The sequence below is a fragment of the Pseudophryne corroboree genome, chromosome 5 (assembly GCF_028390025.1).
Source record: "Pseudophryne corroboree isolate aPseCor3 chromosome 5, aPseCor3.hap2, whole genome shotgun sequence".
In the NCBI taxonomy this organism is placed as follows: domain Eukaryota; kingdom Metazoa; phylum Chordata; class Amphibia; order Anura; family Myobatrachidae; genus Pseudophryne; species Pseudophryne corroboree.
The window spans coordinates 678,787,500-678,804,425 of record NC_086448.1 but is presented as its reverse complement, the minus strand read 5'-3'; the positions used below and the strand labels follow the sequence as shown (position 1 = coordinate 678,804,425).

Genomic DNA, 16,926 nt, shown 5'->3' with positions numbered 1-16,926 from the left:
AGAACTGGCTTCACTGCCTGAAGTTCAGACTTTTGTTAAGGGAGTGCTGCATATTCAGCCTCCTTTTGTGTCTCCAGTGGCACCTTGGGATCTCAACGTGGTGTTGAGTTTCCTAAAGTCACATTGGTTCGAGCCACTTAAAACCGCTGATCTAAAATATCTCACGAGGAAAGTGGTCATGCTTTTGGCCTTGGCTTCGGCCAGGCGTGTGTCAGAATTGGCGGCTTTGTCATGTAAAAGCCCTTATCTGATTTTCCATATGGATAGGGCAGAATTGAGGACTCGTCCCCAGTTTCTCCCTAAGGTGGTATCAGCGTTTCACTTGAACCAACCTATCGTAGTGCCTGCGGCTACTAGGGACTTGGAGGATTCCAAGTTACTGGACGTAGTCAGGGCCTTGAAAATGTAAGGTTTCCAGGACGGCTGGAGTCAGGAAAACTGACTCGCTATTTATCCTGTATGCACCCAACAAGCTGGGTACTCCTGCTTCGAAGCAGACGATTGCTCGCTGGATTTGTAGCACAATTCAGCTTGCGCATTCTGCGGCTGGACTGCCGCATCCTAAATCAGTGAAAGCCCATTCCACGAGGAAGGTGGGCTCTTCTTGGGCGGCTGCCCGAGGGGTCTCGGCTTTACAACTTTGCCGAGCTGCTACTTGGTCAGGGTCAAACACGTTTGCAAAATTTTACAAATTTGATACCCTGGCTGAGGAGGACCTTGAGTTCTCTCATTCGGTGCTGCAGAGTGATCCGCACTCTCCCGCCCGTTTGGGAGCTTTGGTATAATCCCCATGGTCCTTACGTAGTTCCCAGCATCCACTAGGACGTCAGAGAAAATAAGATTTTACTCACCGGTAAATCTATTTCTCGTAGTCCGTAGTGAATGCTGGGCGCCCATCCCAAGTGCGGATTGTCTGCAATACTTGTATATAGTTATTGCCTAACTAAAGGGTTATTGTTATGAGCCATCTGTTGAGTGGCTCAGTTATGTTTCATACTGTTAACTGGGTATAGTATCACGAGTTATACGGTGTGATTGGTGTGGCTGGTATGAGTCTTACCCGGGATTCAAAATCCTTCCTTATTGTGTCAGCTCTTCCGGGCACAGTATCCTAACTGAGGTCTGGAGGAGGGTCATAGTGGGAGGAGCCAGTGCACACCAGGTAGTCCTAAAGCTTTCTTTAGTTGTGCCCAGTCTCCTGCGGAGCCGCTATTCCCCATGGTCCTTACGGAGTTCCCAGCATCCACTACGGACTACGAGAAATAGATTTACCGGTGAGTAAAATCTTATTTTTCTCTAGCATCCATAAGGGATATTGGTGGAATCTAGTACGATGGGGACGTCCCAATGCTTCCAGAACGGGCGTGAATGTGTGGAGACGTCTGCAGCACCTCCTGTCCAAACTGGGAATTCTCTTTGGCCAGGGTATCAAACCTGTAGAACTTCACAAAGGTGTTCTTGCCTGACAAGGTAGCAGCTCGGCATAGTTGCAAGGCCGAGATTCCATGAGCAGCCGCCCAGTAAGACCCCACTGATCTTGTAGAGTGGGCTTTCAGAGACTGTGGAACAGGTAAGGCTGCCAACACATAGGCCTGTTGGATAGTAAGCCTAAGCCAACGAGCAGTGGACTGCTTTGAAGCAGGACAAAGCTTTTTCTGTGCATCATAAAGCACAAACAAGGAATCGGTCTTTCTGATCCGAGCCGTTCTCTTGACATAGATCTTCAAGGCTCGCACCGCATTCAATGCCTCCAGAGGAGCAGAAGTGCCAAAACTTGACGGAACCACAATAGGTTGATTCAAGTGGAACGCAGGGACGACCTACGGCAGGAACTGCTGCCTAGTCCTGAACTCCGCTCTATCCTCATAAAAGACCAAGGCCCTCATTCTGAGTTGATCGCTCGCAAGGCGAATTTAGCAGAGTTGCTCACGCTAAGCCTACGCCTACTGGGAGTGTATCTTAGCTTCTTAAAATTGCGACCGATGTATTCGCAATATTGCGATTACAAACTACTTAGCAGTTTCAGAGTAGCTTCAGACTTACTCGGCATCTGCGTTCAGTTCAGTGCTTGTCGTTCCTGGTTTGACGTCATAAACACACCCAGCGTTCGCCCAGACACTCCCCCGTTTCTCCGGCCACTCCTGCGTTTTTTCCGGAAACGGTAGCGTTTTTATCCACACGCCCCGAAAACGCTGTGTTTCCGCCCAGTAACACCCATTTCCTGTCAATCACACTACGTTCGCCAGAGCGAAGAAAAAGCCGTGAGTAAAAATACTATCTTCATTGTAAAATTACTTGGCGCAGTCGCAGTGCGAATATTGCGCATGCGTACTAAGCGGAATTTCACTGCGATGCGAAGAAAATTACCGAGCGATCAACTCGGAATGAGGGCCCAAGTAAGTGCTTTTACACGATAAGGCCCCCAATTCTGAGACACTCCTAGCAGAAGTCAGGGCCAATAACATCACAGTCTTCCACGTGAGGTACTTGTCCTCTACCATCATCAGAGGTTCAAACCAGGAGGACTGTAGAAATTCCAACAGTACATTCAAATCCCAGGGTGCCGTGGGCGGCACAAAAGGAGGTTGAATGTGAAGGACCCCTTGCAAGAAGGTCTGAACTTATGGCAATACTGCCAATTTCTTTCTTAAGAAATTGAGAGAGCTGAAATCTGGACCTTAATGGGACCCAAACGTAAGCCCTTATCCACACCAGCCTGCAGGAAACGTCCCACGTGGAACTCTACAGGCGGATACGTGCGGTCCTCGCACCAAGAGACCTATCTTCTCCCAATATGATGATAGTGTTTTGACGTCACAGGTTTCCGGGCCTGAACTATGGTAGCAATAACATTTTTGGAAAGGCCTTTATGAGCTAGGATGTTCCGCTCAACCTTCATGCCGTCAAATGAAGCCACCGTAAGTCCGGGTAGACGAAAGGACCTTGTTGAAGATCTCTTCTCAATGGCAGAGGCCAAGGGTCTTCCACGGACATGTCCAGAAGATCCGTGTACCATGCCATCCGAAGCAAATCCGGGGCAATCAGAATTGCCTGGACTCCTTGATTCCTGACTCGCTTGAGCACCCGTGAGAGCAATGGAATCGGAGGAAACAGGTAGACCAGCCGGTAAGGCCAAGGTGACGTCAGTGCATCCACTGCCCTCGCCTGAGGGTCCCTGGTTCGTTAGCAATACCAACAAAGCTGCTTGTTGAGTTGAGAAGCCATCATGTCTATTTGTGGGCAGCCCCACCGGTTGATGATTTGCTGAAACACCTGATGGTGAAGCCCCCACTCTCCAGTGTGGAGATCGTGATGCCTCAGGAAGTCCACTTCCCAGTTGTCTACTCCCGGAATGAAGATTGTGGACAGTGCTCTTGCATTTCTTTCTGCCCAGAGGAGTATATTTGGCGTTGTCAGACTGTACTTGGATCACGTGATCCCTGAGCAGAGGAGAGGCCTGAATCAGATCATTGTAGATCGCCTGAAGTTCCAGAATGTTGATCGGAAGGAGCGCTTCGTGTGCTGACAACCTGCCCTGGAACTAAGCCCCCTGGGTTACAGCTCCCCATCCTCTCAGACTCGCATCCGTTGTGAGGAGGATCCAATCCAGAATCCCGAAACTTCAGCCTTCCAGTAGGTTGGAGGACTGCAGCCACCACAGGAGGGAAATCCTGGCCTGAGGTGACAGCCATATTATCCGGTGCATCTGAAGATGTGATCTGGACCACTTGCTCAGGAGATCCAATTGAAATGTTCTGGCATGGAACCTTCCATACTGGATCGCCTTGTACGAGGCAACCATCTTCCCCAACACTCTTATGCAAAGATGGATATTCGAGTAGGCCAGAAAACCATGTGGACATTTGTCTTCTGGGAGGAACACTTTCTGGTCACAATATTCAGCAACATTCCCAGGAACAGGAGCCGCTGAGTTGGCTCCAGGTGGGACTTCTGTAAATTGAGGATCCACCCATAGTGTGACAGAAGTTGGATAGTGCGGTCTATATGGAGCAATAAAAGCTCCTTGGATCTCGCTTTTATCAAGAGATCATCCAGGTAAGGGACAATATTGACCCCAGGAGCCGGAGTTGGAACATCATCTCCGTGAATACCCTCGGAGCTGTAGACAGGCCGAACAGTAGTGCCTGGAACTGGTAGTGATCGTTCAGCAGGGCAAACCTCAGGTACGCCTGATGAGGTGGCCAAATCGGGATATGGAGATAGGCGTCCCTGATATCAAGGGAGATCATGAACTCCCCTTCTTCCAGACCCGCAATCACTGCTCGCAAGGATTCCATCTTGAACCCGAAAACCTCTAGTAAGGGTTCAAGGATCTCAGATTCAAAATGGGTCTTACCGAACCACCTGGTTTTGGTACCACTAACAGGTTGTAGTAATAACCCTTGTCCTGTTGTTGCAGTGGCACTGGAACAATGACTCGGGACTGGACCAATTTTAAGATGGCCTGTTATAGCGTAACACGCGTATCCTCCAAAGCTGTTAAGCTTGATTTGAAAAATCGGTGGGGAAGAACACCGTTGAACTCCAGTTTGTAGCCCTGAGAAATGAGGTCCCATACCCAGGTATCCTGGCAGGAACTTTCCCTGATGCGGTTGAAGTGACGCAACCGAGCTCCCACCACGAGATCCCCTCGGGGTGGGCGGCACGGTCATGCTGAGGACTTAGTGGAAGCTAAACTGGTGCTTTGTTCCTAGAAACCTGCAGCTGCTGGCTTTTTTTACTTACCTCTGGTGCCTCGTGCAGCGTTTGAGGTGCCTCCTGTTCAAGATTGAAACATAGCGGTCTGAAAGGACTGAGTAGATGGCCCAAGGTAGGAACGCCTAGCCGGTGGGGCCCCAGAGGGGAGAAACGTGGAATTCCCTGCAGTAGCTTTGGAAATCCATGAAACCAACTCAACCCCGAATAGCCACTCCCCTGAGAAAGGGAGAGACACCACACTACGCTTGGAATCTGCGTCCGCTATCCACTGGCACAGCCATAAAGCTCTGCGCGCCGACACTGCCATGGTAGTAATACTCACATTAATAGCACGCACCTATCTCTTTAATAGAGTTGCACAGGACGCGTGCAGTATCCTGAATGTGTGTGACTAGAGTAACCACACTCCCCAGAGACATAACCCCCGCGAGGCCCTCTTGAACTGGACCGCCCAAGTGTGAATGACATGTGTCAACCAGCAACCAGCTATCACAGGTCTTTGTGATATACCAGCTGCTGTGGAATAGACTTCAGTGTAGTCTTCCAGTTTTCTTATCCCGGGGTCCTTCAAAGCCGAGGAGCCAGGGACATCACCTCTTTAAACAGGCGTGATACAGAGACGTCAACTGCCGGGGGATCTTCACAGTTTTTCCTGCCTTCAGGAGAAAATGGGAAAGTGTTAAGAAGCGTCTGTCTACCTGGAATTATTTTATCAGGATTTTTCTAGGTCAACTTTAAACATATCATCTAATCAGTGACGGAACTAGCGAGCAGTGGGCCAAGGTGCGACAAAACGCTTCCCCCCCCCTCCCCCTCATCTCATTTAAGTCCACCTCCTCACCCCTGGAGAGGATCTGACGAGGGGGACCTGCTCAGGGCCAGAGAAATGGATACCTAGCAACAGTGCCGTAACCAGACATTTTAGCACTGTGTGCAAGAAACGGCATCGAAGCCCCACCCCTGCATGCAAAACAGGGGTAGGCGCGCACAAAAATACATAGGGGCATGGCTTCGTGGGGACGAGGTGTGGCCACAAAATAATACCAATTCATAAAACGGTGCAAGTAGTCTCCATTATTCAAATTACGCCGCACAGTAGCACCACTACACCAGGTAGAGACCCTTTTACACCTTACGGCGGACAGATTCCCCTTTTTACACATTACGGCAGACAGCATCCCCTTTTTACACATGGCGGCAGACAGCGTACTCTTTTTACACATTATGGCAGAAAGCGGGCCCTTGTTTCACATTACGGCAGACAGCGTGCCCTTGTTACACATTACGGCAGACAGCGTGCCCTTGTTACACATTACGGCAGACAGCGTGCCCTTGTTACACATTACGGCAGACAGCGTGCCCTTGTTACACATTACGGCAGACAGCGTGCCCTTGTTACACATTACGGCAGACAGCGTGCCCTTGTTACACATTACGGCAGACGGCGTGCCCTTGTTACACATTACGGCAGACGGCGTGCCCTTGTTACACATTACGGCAGACGGCGTGCCCTTTTTACACATTACGGCAGATTGGCGTGCCCTTGTTACACATTACAGCAGACAGCGTCCTCTTTTTACACATGACGGCAGACAGCGTGCCCTTGTTACACATGACGGCAGACAGCGTGCCCTTGTTACACATGACGGCAGACAGCGTGCCCTTGTTACACATGACGGCAGACAGCGTGCCCTTGTTACACATGACGGCAGACAGCGTGCCCTTGTTACACATGACGGCAGACAGCGTGCCCTTGTTACACATGACGGCAGGCAGCGTGCCCTTGTTACACATGACGGCAGACAGCGTGCCCTTGTTACACATGACGGCAGGCAGCGTGCCCTTGTTACACATGACGGCAGGCAGCGTGCCCTTGTTACACATGACGGCAGGCAGCGTGCCCTTGTTACACATGACGGCAGGCAGCGTGCCCTTGTTACACATGACGGCAGGCAGCGTGCCCTTGTTACACATGACGGCAGGCAGCGTGCCCTTGTTACACATGACGGCAGGCAGCGTGCCCTTGTTACACATGACGGCAGGCAGCGTGCCCTTGTTACACATGACGGCAGGCAGCGTGCCCTTGTTACACATGACGGCAGGCAGCGTGCCCTTGTTACACATGACGGCAGGCAGATTCCCCCTAGTTACACATGACGGCAGGCAGATTCCCCCTAGTTACACATGACGGCAGGCAGATTCCCCCTAGTTACACATGACGGCAGGCAGATTCCCCCTAGTTACACATGACGGCAGGCAGATTCCCCCTAGTTACACATTACGGCAGACAGCGTTCCCTTGTTACACATTACGGCAGACAGCGTTCCATTGTTACACATTACGGCAGACAGTCCCCCTTTTTGGAAAGAAAGAGAGAATGAATGAATTATACTTACTGTCTCCGCTGGCTCGAGCTCCTCGGTGCAGCTTCTGGCAGAGATCACGATTCCCGGGCAGGAGAGAAGGAGGAGGAGGGAGGTGAGGGAGGGAGCCGGAGCAGCGCTGTGTTATTGGTGGAGGCGCTGCTGCTGCTGTCCCAGTCCTTCACAATAGGCTGTCCTCCGCCGCTGTGAATGCTGGGATGCGCTTCACAGCGGCGGAAGACAGCCTTAAAGTGAAGCAGAGGGACATCAGCAGCAGCAGCGCCTCAACCAATAACACAGCGCTGCTGCGGCTCCCTCCTCCACCTCCCTCCTCCTCCTTCCCACCGTGTCCGCTGCGCTCCTCTCCGGGCGGCTGTGTGCTGCTGGCAGCGGTTGCCCGCAGCACATAGCGGCATGTAAAGAGTCAGTTTGACTCATTACATGCTTTGGGCCCCTGGACAGTGGAGGGCCCCAGTGCAACGCACTGGTTGCACTGGCGGTAGTTCCGCCTCTGCATCTGATTCCTTAGAATTAGAGAAAGTGACGCTAACCTTTTTCTGCCAGGAGAAAAACGACTGCTTTACTGCATCGTCTTCTAGAGGGAGTTTTAACACATCCCTGATAGCAATTATGAGGGGCTCAAACCCTTGTGCAGGAGATGAATCCTCAATTGTGTCCATCTCCTCCGCTTCCTTCTATCCCTCTTCATCAGTTACTGAGAGTAAGTCAGGCAGCCCACGTGTATGTGGCCCTGACCTAGGGAGAGGGGTCTGTCCACTTCCTCTTGCAACCAGGTCTGCTATACAGACTGCTGCAGTCGCTGTGTCTCATGACTATCTGCAGAGTATGAGAGAACATGTCCGCCATCCAGAAAGTTTAACCAGGATGGCTGCTGTACCTCCCCCACAGCCTCCTCACAAGCCTGTGAGGACTTGCAGCATTGTTCATGAGAAGGGGGGGGGGGATCTGCATATGCATAAATGGTGTTTACCATATTCACAGGAGACAAACTCTCACACACAACACACAGACACTGTACAAGCAAGCCTGCCATTGATTGGTATGTGAGTAGGAGACCCAGAGAAAATGACCAGCACACCAAGCCTAGCAGACTCAGGGAGACTGCAGGCTGTAACTTTATACTGTGACTCAGTGAAACACCAGTGTTTATTTCTTATGAGGACTCTATTTACAAGTATAATAGCTGCTCACACCCCTATATTTGTATGAAGTGTTGGAGGACTAAGAGGAGACATTATTAATATCTTCAAATATGTAAAGGGTCATTACAAGGAGCTAACAGTGGATTTGTTTATTAAAAGAACTCTGTATAGGACGCGTGGGCACTCGCTGAGGCTAGAGGAGAGAAAATTCCATACACAACGTAGGAAAGGGTTCTTCACGGTAAGGGCAATAAAGATTTGGAACTCCCTGCCGGAGAAGGTAATAATGGCAGACTCTGTAAATGCATTTAAAAACGGATTGGACAAATTTCTAACTGGAAAAAGTATCCAGGGCTATAGCATTTAAAATATTGACATTAAATTATCTGGGAGTGGTAAGATTTATAGCTGTCCATTAGTACTAAACCATTACTCCAGCAGGCGCATTATAATATGAACAGATTAACACAGAATACAGGTTGAACCCGATGGCCATTTTGCCTCTTTTCAACCTCACTGACTACGTAACTATACTGTATACTGGCAAATGTCTCCTTTTGGTGTAAAACATAATATAATTACCTGTTTTCACAACCGCGTGCCAGTGTACATAGGGGGCTATAGCGGGTCCACCCAGGAGGGTCCTGTATGCCGCGTCCGCGTTCTCCCGCACCATGAACCGTGGTTTGTACTCACCACTGATGTCACCTTCAGGCCATTGTTAGGGGTGTGCGGCATGCCGTGATTGTGACCGTAAAGGTGCAGTGCCCTGCTGTACAACAACCTCTCAGGACAGTAGCCCTGCATCGGGGAAGCGGCTCTGACACCTCGCAAGGCCGGTGACCGCCTCACCCCACCCTCCACTAACTCCTACGGTGCAGATATGCTGTTGCCCAAACAGCATACCAAAAATAACAAAGATTTTTTTTTAAAACTGAAGAAAACTCTCTGGAGCTTCCAGAGTGTGAAGAAATGTAAACTGCTTTGGACCCCGTCTATACCCCATCGTACTAGATTCCCCCAATTTCCCTTATGGATGCTAGAGAAATAAATTTGAACTGAGGTATAATCATAAAATCATAAATGGTGTGGAGGAGAGAAAATAGAAATATACAAATATTATATAGAACTGGCCCAGCGTGAAATGGCAAGGTGTGCGCGCAGAAGGTTCTGTACTAAGCTGTCCTGTTTTATTTTCTAGACCATCTCCTCTCATTTTTGTAAAAACCTGACTGGTTTCAAATGTACTGTAGTTTGTTGTTTTCAGTCTGGAAACAAAATGGGAAAATCGATTTTATGTATTTTTTAAAAATAAAGACTTAAAGAACAGTCATGTATAGTATTTGCAAAAATGTGTTCCGTATTCTTGATGAAGGTTTATTGAGCTTTATTTAGATATGAAATAGTCTAAAGCTATCTTTAGCTTTTAAGGTGATTGTTACATTTTTGGCTTAAACATGCAGAGAAATGGTGGCTTTCACAAACCCCCTTTTAATAAATGCACTACCCCCAAAACTTTAGTTATCTGTTACAGTATTTACTTGCATAAGCTTCATAACTCTGTGATCAATGTATTTTGCTATTGGGAGGATTAATTCCAAGGTCTTTATCATTAATTTCATATCTCCATGTGTTTGCTGTTTATTATACATTTGGTTTGTTCAGTATCCCCCAGCGAGGATTCGTTTGAAGACCTAACAGAAGAAAGTAAGACCCTTGCCTGGAGCAACATAACCAAATTCCAGGTAGAGAGCGGGTACAAGATCCACAAAGAGTGAGTAAAAATAATAATGTCAATTCCAGCTTTACTGAGACTAGGAGAACACTGGCTATTATTTCTTGTACAGTACCTCTTATGTGTACTCAATTAAAAAGGCTAATAATGCAAACAGAAGCAGAATAGTAGTTTTTTTTTTTTAACATAAATTTATTGAGATTTTCAGCAAGGACAATGAGCATAACATAATACAGTGCTTAGCAATGACCAGGAACAATCAATAACATTGCAAATCATAAAGATTAGTAAGCCCTAGTGTCAAATGTACAAAAACATTGCAAACAGAAGAGGCACTTTTTAAGCAAACACTGTACAATAGAGAAAATAAAGTGATATACACGTAATCAGAGACTAAAACACACATAGATAACAGGGGCAGAAGGTTGGGGGAAGGGGGGATGAGGGATGATCCGAGAGAGTCCCCCCAAAGAATACCAATTCAACAGAGTCTAGTAATGTTGTGAATAGTGGGATATTGACCCAGTCTCAATCAGAAGTCAATAATTTTCGTAATAACCACCAATCGGTGGATTCAAATATTGTAAATATATTAGAACAAGTGACATTGTCAAGTTTTTCTATATATGGTCCCCATTTACGGTAAAAAGGGACAACCACCTTCTCTACGTCAGGAAGTGTGGAATGTCTCTCAAAATATAATAGGTTGAGGAGCATATTTTTTACTTCTAGTAAAGAGGGTGAAGATGTCGTAATCCAGTGATGCATAATGATTTTCTTTGCCACCGTTACTTAAACAGTGTGAAAGGGAATCACCTTTCCATCAACACCTCTGGCCATCCAGGGTCGGAAATTTGCAAATATGCAGGGAAGTGGGTCCAAAGCTTGAGAAAGGGAAAATAGATCATTAGCATAGGCCAGGACCTTGTTCCAAAATAATTTCATTTTCCCACAGTCCCAAATATAATGTATAAAAGTTGCAATGGTCGTGGAACATTTCAAACAGCACTTTTGCGCCTCAGCTATATAATGAGTGCGCTGTATCTGCGTTATTTATGCTCTATGTACCATCTTAGTGTGCACTTCCTGCAATAAAGGGGAACCCAGAGCCTTAGTTTTATCATAATGCTGGAAAATATCATCACTCAATTGGATAGACGGTACATCCTTGGACCAGAAGTCGACCACCAATTTCTGTACATCCTGCGTGCGAAGTTCTAGGAGGGGTAAATAAAGAAAACGTGTCCGATAGGTGGTGTGAGTTAAGGAATTCAACAACTGATCTATAAAATCTGGAACTGTTGGCAACGGCTCTAAAACTGCCAGGTTAGATAAATAATGCCTTATCTGGAGGTATGGAAATAGGGATGTCTGTGATTATCCAAACTTGTCTCGTAGGATGGGAAATGTGTACATTTTTCCCCCAGGGTCAAACAAATCAGATGTAGTAAGTATACCGTTGGCAGGGCAGGATTTTCCATAACGGGGGTGATTAAGGGATTTCCTCATAGGGAGATGCATTTGGTACGACCAGGGTGTCTGTTGAGCAACTTTTCTCTGACGTCCTAGTGGATGCTGGGTACTCCGTAAGGACCATGGGGAATAGACGGGCTCCGCAGGAGACTGGGCACTTCTTTAAAGAAAATATTAGGTACTACATCTGGTGTGCACTGGCTCCTCCCTCTATGCCCCTCCTCCAGATTTCAGTTAGAATCTGTGCCCGGCCTGAGCTGGATGCACTTAGTGGGCTCTCCTGAGTTCACTATAAAGAAAAGTATTTGTTAGGTTTTTTATTTTCAGTGAGATCTGCTGGCAACAGACTCACTGCTACGTGGGGCTTAGGGGAGAGAAGCAAACCTACCTGCTTGCAGCTAGCTTGTGCTTCTAGGCTACTGGACACCATTAGCTCCAGAGGGATCGAACACAGGGCCCGACCTCGATCGTCCGTTCCCAGAGCCGCGCCGCCGTCCCCCTTGCAGAGCCAGAAGACTGAAGAAACCGGAGAAAATCGGCGGCTGAAGACTCCGGTCTTCAATAAGGTAGCGCACAGCACTGCAGCTGTGCGCCATTGTTCCCACAGCACACCACACGCTCCGGTCACTGGTGGGTGCAAGGCGCTGGGGGGGGGGCGCCCTGGGCTGCAATTAGTATACCTTTTGGCACAAAAAAGCACATAATACAGTGTATAACACTGTATATGTGCAGAAACCCCCGCCATTAACGTTATAAAGAGCGGAAGAAGCCCGCCGCTGAAGGGGCGGGGCTATCTTCCTCAGCACAGCCAGCGCCATTTTCTCTTCACAGCTCCGCTGGAAGGACGCTCCCCAGGCTCTCCCCTGCAGTATACACTACAGAAAGGGTAAAAAAGAAAGGGGGGAAACATAAATTTAGGCGCAAATTGTGATATAAGCAGCTATAGGGGGAAAATTCACTTTGTGTATAGTGTATATCCCTCTGTTATATAGCGCTCTGGTGTGTGCTGGCATACTCTCTCTGTCTCCCCAAAGGACTTTGTGGGGTCCTGTCCTCAGTCAGAGCATTCCCTGTGTGTGTGTGTGCGGTGTGTCGGTACGGCTGTGTCGACATGTTTGATGAGGACGCTTACGTGGAGGTGGAGCAGGTGCCGATAAGTGTGATGTCGCCCCCTGCGGGGTCGACACCTGAGTGGATGGATATGTGGAAGGTATTAACCGACAGTGCCAACTCCTTGCATAAAAGGTTCGATGACGCAGCTTTGGGATAGCCGGCATCTCAGCCCGCGCCTGCCCAGGCATCTCAGAGGCCGTCAGGGGCTCAAAAACGCCCGCTACCTCCGATGGCAGACACAGATGTCGACACGGAGTCTGACTCCAGTGTCGACGAGGATGAGACAAATGTACAATCCACTAGGGCCATCCGATGCATGATTACGGCAATGAAAAATGTGTTGCACATTTCTGACATTAACCCGGTTACCACAAAAAAGGGTATTATGTTTGGGGAGAAAAAGCAGCCAGTGACTTTTCCCCCATCTGATGAGTTAAATGAATTGTGTGAAGAAGCGTGGGGTTCCCCAGATAAGAAACTAGTAATTTCTAAGCGGTTACTAATGGCGTACCCTTTCCCGCCAACGGATAGGTTGCGCTGGGAGACATCCCATAAGGTGGACAAGGCGCTCACACGCTTATCAAAAAAGGTGGCACTGCCTTCTCAGGATACGGCCGCCTTAAAGGAGCCTGCAGATAGAAAGCAGGAGGCTATCCTGAAGTCTGTGTATACACACTCAGGTACTATACTGAGACCTGCTATTGCTTCAGCATGGATGTGTAGTGCTGCAGCAGTGTGGTCTGATTCCCTGTCTGATAACATTGATTCCCTTGACAGGGACACTATATTGCTAACCATAGAGCATATTAAAGACGTAGTCTTATATATGAGGGTTGCACAGAGGGACATTTGCCTGCTGGCATCTAGAATTAATGCAATGTCCATTTCTGCCCGGAGAGTATTATGGACTCGGCAGTGGACAGGTGATGCTGATTCTAAAAGGCACATGGAAATTTTGCCTTATAAGGGTGAGGAATTGTTTGGGGACGGTCTTTCGGACCTCGTATCCACAGCAACAGCTGGGAAGTCGACTTTTTTACCTCAGGTTCCCTCACAGCCTAAGAAAGCACCGTATTATCAAGTACAGTCCTTTCGGCCTCAGAAAGGCAAGCGGGTTAGAGGCGCGTCCTTTCTGCCCAGAGGCAGGGGTAGAGGGAAAAAGCTGCACCATACAGCCAGTTCCCAAGAACAAAAATCCTCCCCTGCTTCCACTAAGTCCACCGCATGACGCTGGGGCTCCACATGTGGAGCCAGGTGCGGTGGGGGCCCATCTCCGGAACTTCAGCGACAAGTGGGTTCGCTCACAGGTGGATCTCTGGGTTCTACAAGTGGTATCTCAGGGATACAAGCTGGAGTTCGAGACGTCTCCCCCTCGCCGTTACCTCAAATCAGCCTTGCCAGCTACTCCCCAGGACAGGGAGGTAGTACTGGCAGCAATTCACAAGCTGTACCTCCAGCAGGTGATAATCAAAGTTCCCCTCCTTCAACAGGGACGGGGTTACTATTCCACAATGTTTGTGGTACCGAAACCAGACGGTTCGGTGAGACCCATTCTAAATTTGAAATCCTTGAACACTTATATAAGGAAGTTCAAGTTCAAAATGGAATCGCTCAGGGCGGTTATTGCAAGCCTGGAAGAGGGGGATTACATGGTATCACTGGACATCAAGGATGCTTACCTACATGTCCCCATTTACCCACCTCACCAGGTGTACCTCCGTTTTGTGGTACAGGACTGCCATTACCAATTCCAGACGTTGCCGTTTGGTCTGTCCACGGCACCGAGGGTATTTACCAAAGTAATGGCCGAAATGATGATACTCCTTCGAAAGAAGGGAGTTATAATTATCCCGTACTTGGACGATCTCCTTATAAAGGCGAGGTCCAGGGAGCAGTTGTTGGTCGGAGTAGCACTATCTCAGGAAGTGCTACAACAGCACGGCTGGATTCTGAATATCCCAAAGTCGCAGCTGGTTCCTACGACGCGTCTGCTGTTCCTGGGTATGATTCTGGACACAGAACAGAAGAAGGTGTTTCTCCCGGAGGAGAAGGCCAAGGAGTTGTCATCTCTGGTCAGAGACCTCCTGAAACCAAAACAGTTGTCGGTGCATCACTGCACGCGAGTCCTGGGAAAGATGGTAGCTTCTTACGAGGCAATTCCATTCGGCAGGTTCCATGCAAGGATCTTTTAGTGGGATCTGTTAGACAAGTGGTCCGGATCGCATCTTCAGATGCATTGGCTGATCACCCTGTCCCCGAGGGCCAGGGTGTCTCTACTGTGGTGGCTGCAGAGTGCTCATCTTCTCGAGGGCCGCAGATTCGGCATACAGGACTGGGTCCTGGTGACCACGGATGCAAGCCTCCGAGGTTGGGGGGCAGTCACTCAGGGAAGAAACTTCCAAGGACAATGGTCGAGTCAGGAGGCATCCCTACACATAAATATTCTGGAACTAAGGGCCATTTACAATGCCCTAAGTCAGGCAAAACCCCTGCTTCAAAACCAGCCGGTGCTGATTCAGTCAGACAACATCACGGCGGTCGCCCATGTAAACCGACAGGGCGGCACAAGAAGCAGGATGGCGATGGCAGAAGCCACAAGGATTCTCCGATGGGCGGAAAATCACGTGATAGCACTGTCAGCAGTGTTCATTCCGGGAGTGGACAACTGGGAAGCAGACTACCTCAGCAGGCACGACCTCCACCCGGGAGAGTGGGGACTTCATCCAGAAGTCTTCCAGCTGATTGTAAATCGTTGGGAAAGGCCACAGGTGGACATGATGGTGTCCCGCCTGAACAAAAAGCTAAAAAGATATTGCGCCAGGTCAAGGGACCCTCAGGCGATAGCTGTGGACGCTCTAGTGACACCGTGGGTGTACCAGTCGGTTTATGTGTTCCCCCCTCTTCCTCTCATACCAAAGGTACTGAGGATAATAAGAAAGAGAGGAGTAAGAACTATACTCATCGTACCGGATTGGCCATGAAGGACTTGGTACCCGGAACTACAAGAAATGATCTCAGAGGACCCTTGGCCTCTGCCTCTCAGACAGGACCTGCTACAGCAGGGGCCCTGTCTGTTCCAAGACTTACCGCAGCTGCGTTTGACGGCATGGCGGTTGAACGCCGGATCCTGATGGAAAAGGGCATTCCGGTTGAAGTCATTCCTACGCTGATAAAAGCTAGGAAGGATGTGATAGCAAAACATTATCACCGCATATGGCGAAAATATGTTGCTTGGTGTGAGGCTATGAAGGCCCCAACAGAAGAATTTCAGCTGGGTCGATTGCTGCACTTCCTACAGTCAGGAGTGACTATGGGCCTAAAATTGTGATCCATTAAAGTCCAGATTTCGGCCCTGTCTATTTTCTTTCAAAAAGAACTGGCTTCACTGCCTGAAGTTCAGACGTTTGTTAAGGGAGTGCTGCATATTCAGCCCCCTTTTGTGCCTCCAGTGGCACCTTGGGATCTCAACGTTGTGTTGGATTTCCTAAAATCGCATTGGTTTGAGCCACTTCAGACCGTGGAGTTGAAATATCTCACGTGGAAAGTGGTCATGCTTTTGGCCTTGGCTTCGGCTAGGCGTGTGTCAGAATTGGCGGCTTTGTCATGTAAAAGCCCCTATCTGATCTTCCATATGGACAGGGCAGAATTGAGGACTCGTCCCCAATTTCTCCCTAAGGTGGTATCGGCGTTTCATTTGAACCAACCTATTGTGGTGCCTGCGGCTACTCGGGACTTGGAGGCTTCCAAGTTACTGGATGTAGTCCGGGCCCTGAAAATCTATGTTTCCAGGACGGCTAGAGTCAGAAAAACTGACTCGCTGTTTATCCTGCATGCACCCAACAAGCTGGGTGCTCCTGCTTCAAAGCAGACTATTGCTCGCTGGATCTGTAGCACGATTCAACTTGCACATTCTGCGGCTGGACTGCCGCATCCTAAATCAGTCAAAGCCCATTCCACGAGGAAGGTGGGCTCTTCTTGGGCGGCTGCCCGAGGGGTCTCGGCTTTACAACTTTGCCGAGCTGCTACCTGGTCGGGATCAAACACGTTTGCAAAATTCTACAAGTTTGATACCCTGGCTGAGGAGGACCTTGAGTTTGCTCATTCGGTGCTGCAGAGTCATCCGCACTCTCCCGCCCGTTTGGGAGCTTTGGTATGATCCCCATGGTCCTTACGGAGTACCCAGCATCCACTAGGACGTCAGAGAAAATAAGATTTTACTCACCGGTAAATCTATTTCTCGTAGTCCGTAGTGGATGCTGGGAGCCCGTCCCAAGTGCGGAATTCTGCAATACTTGTACATAGTTATTGCTTAACTATAGGGTTTTTTGTTCTGAGCCATCAGTTTAATGAGGCTCAGTTG

General features: G+C 48.9%; 1 protein-coding gene across 1 annotated transcript in view; it reads left to right on the top strand.

Annotated features, from left to right (window-relative positions):
- NSMAF (neutral sphingomyelinase activation associated factor) overlaps positions 1–16,926 on the top strand; it is a 167,109-nt gene that overhangs the window by 106,405 nt on the left and 43,778 nt on the right. Inside the window, exon 22 of the mRNA XM_063923767.1 lies at positions 9,911–10,019. Coding sequence (XP_063779837.1) covers positions 9,911–10,019 — 109 coding nt within the window. The remainder of the gene's footprint in view (positions 1–9,910; positions 10,020–16,926) is intronic.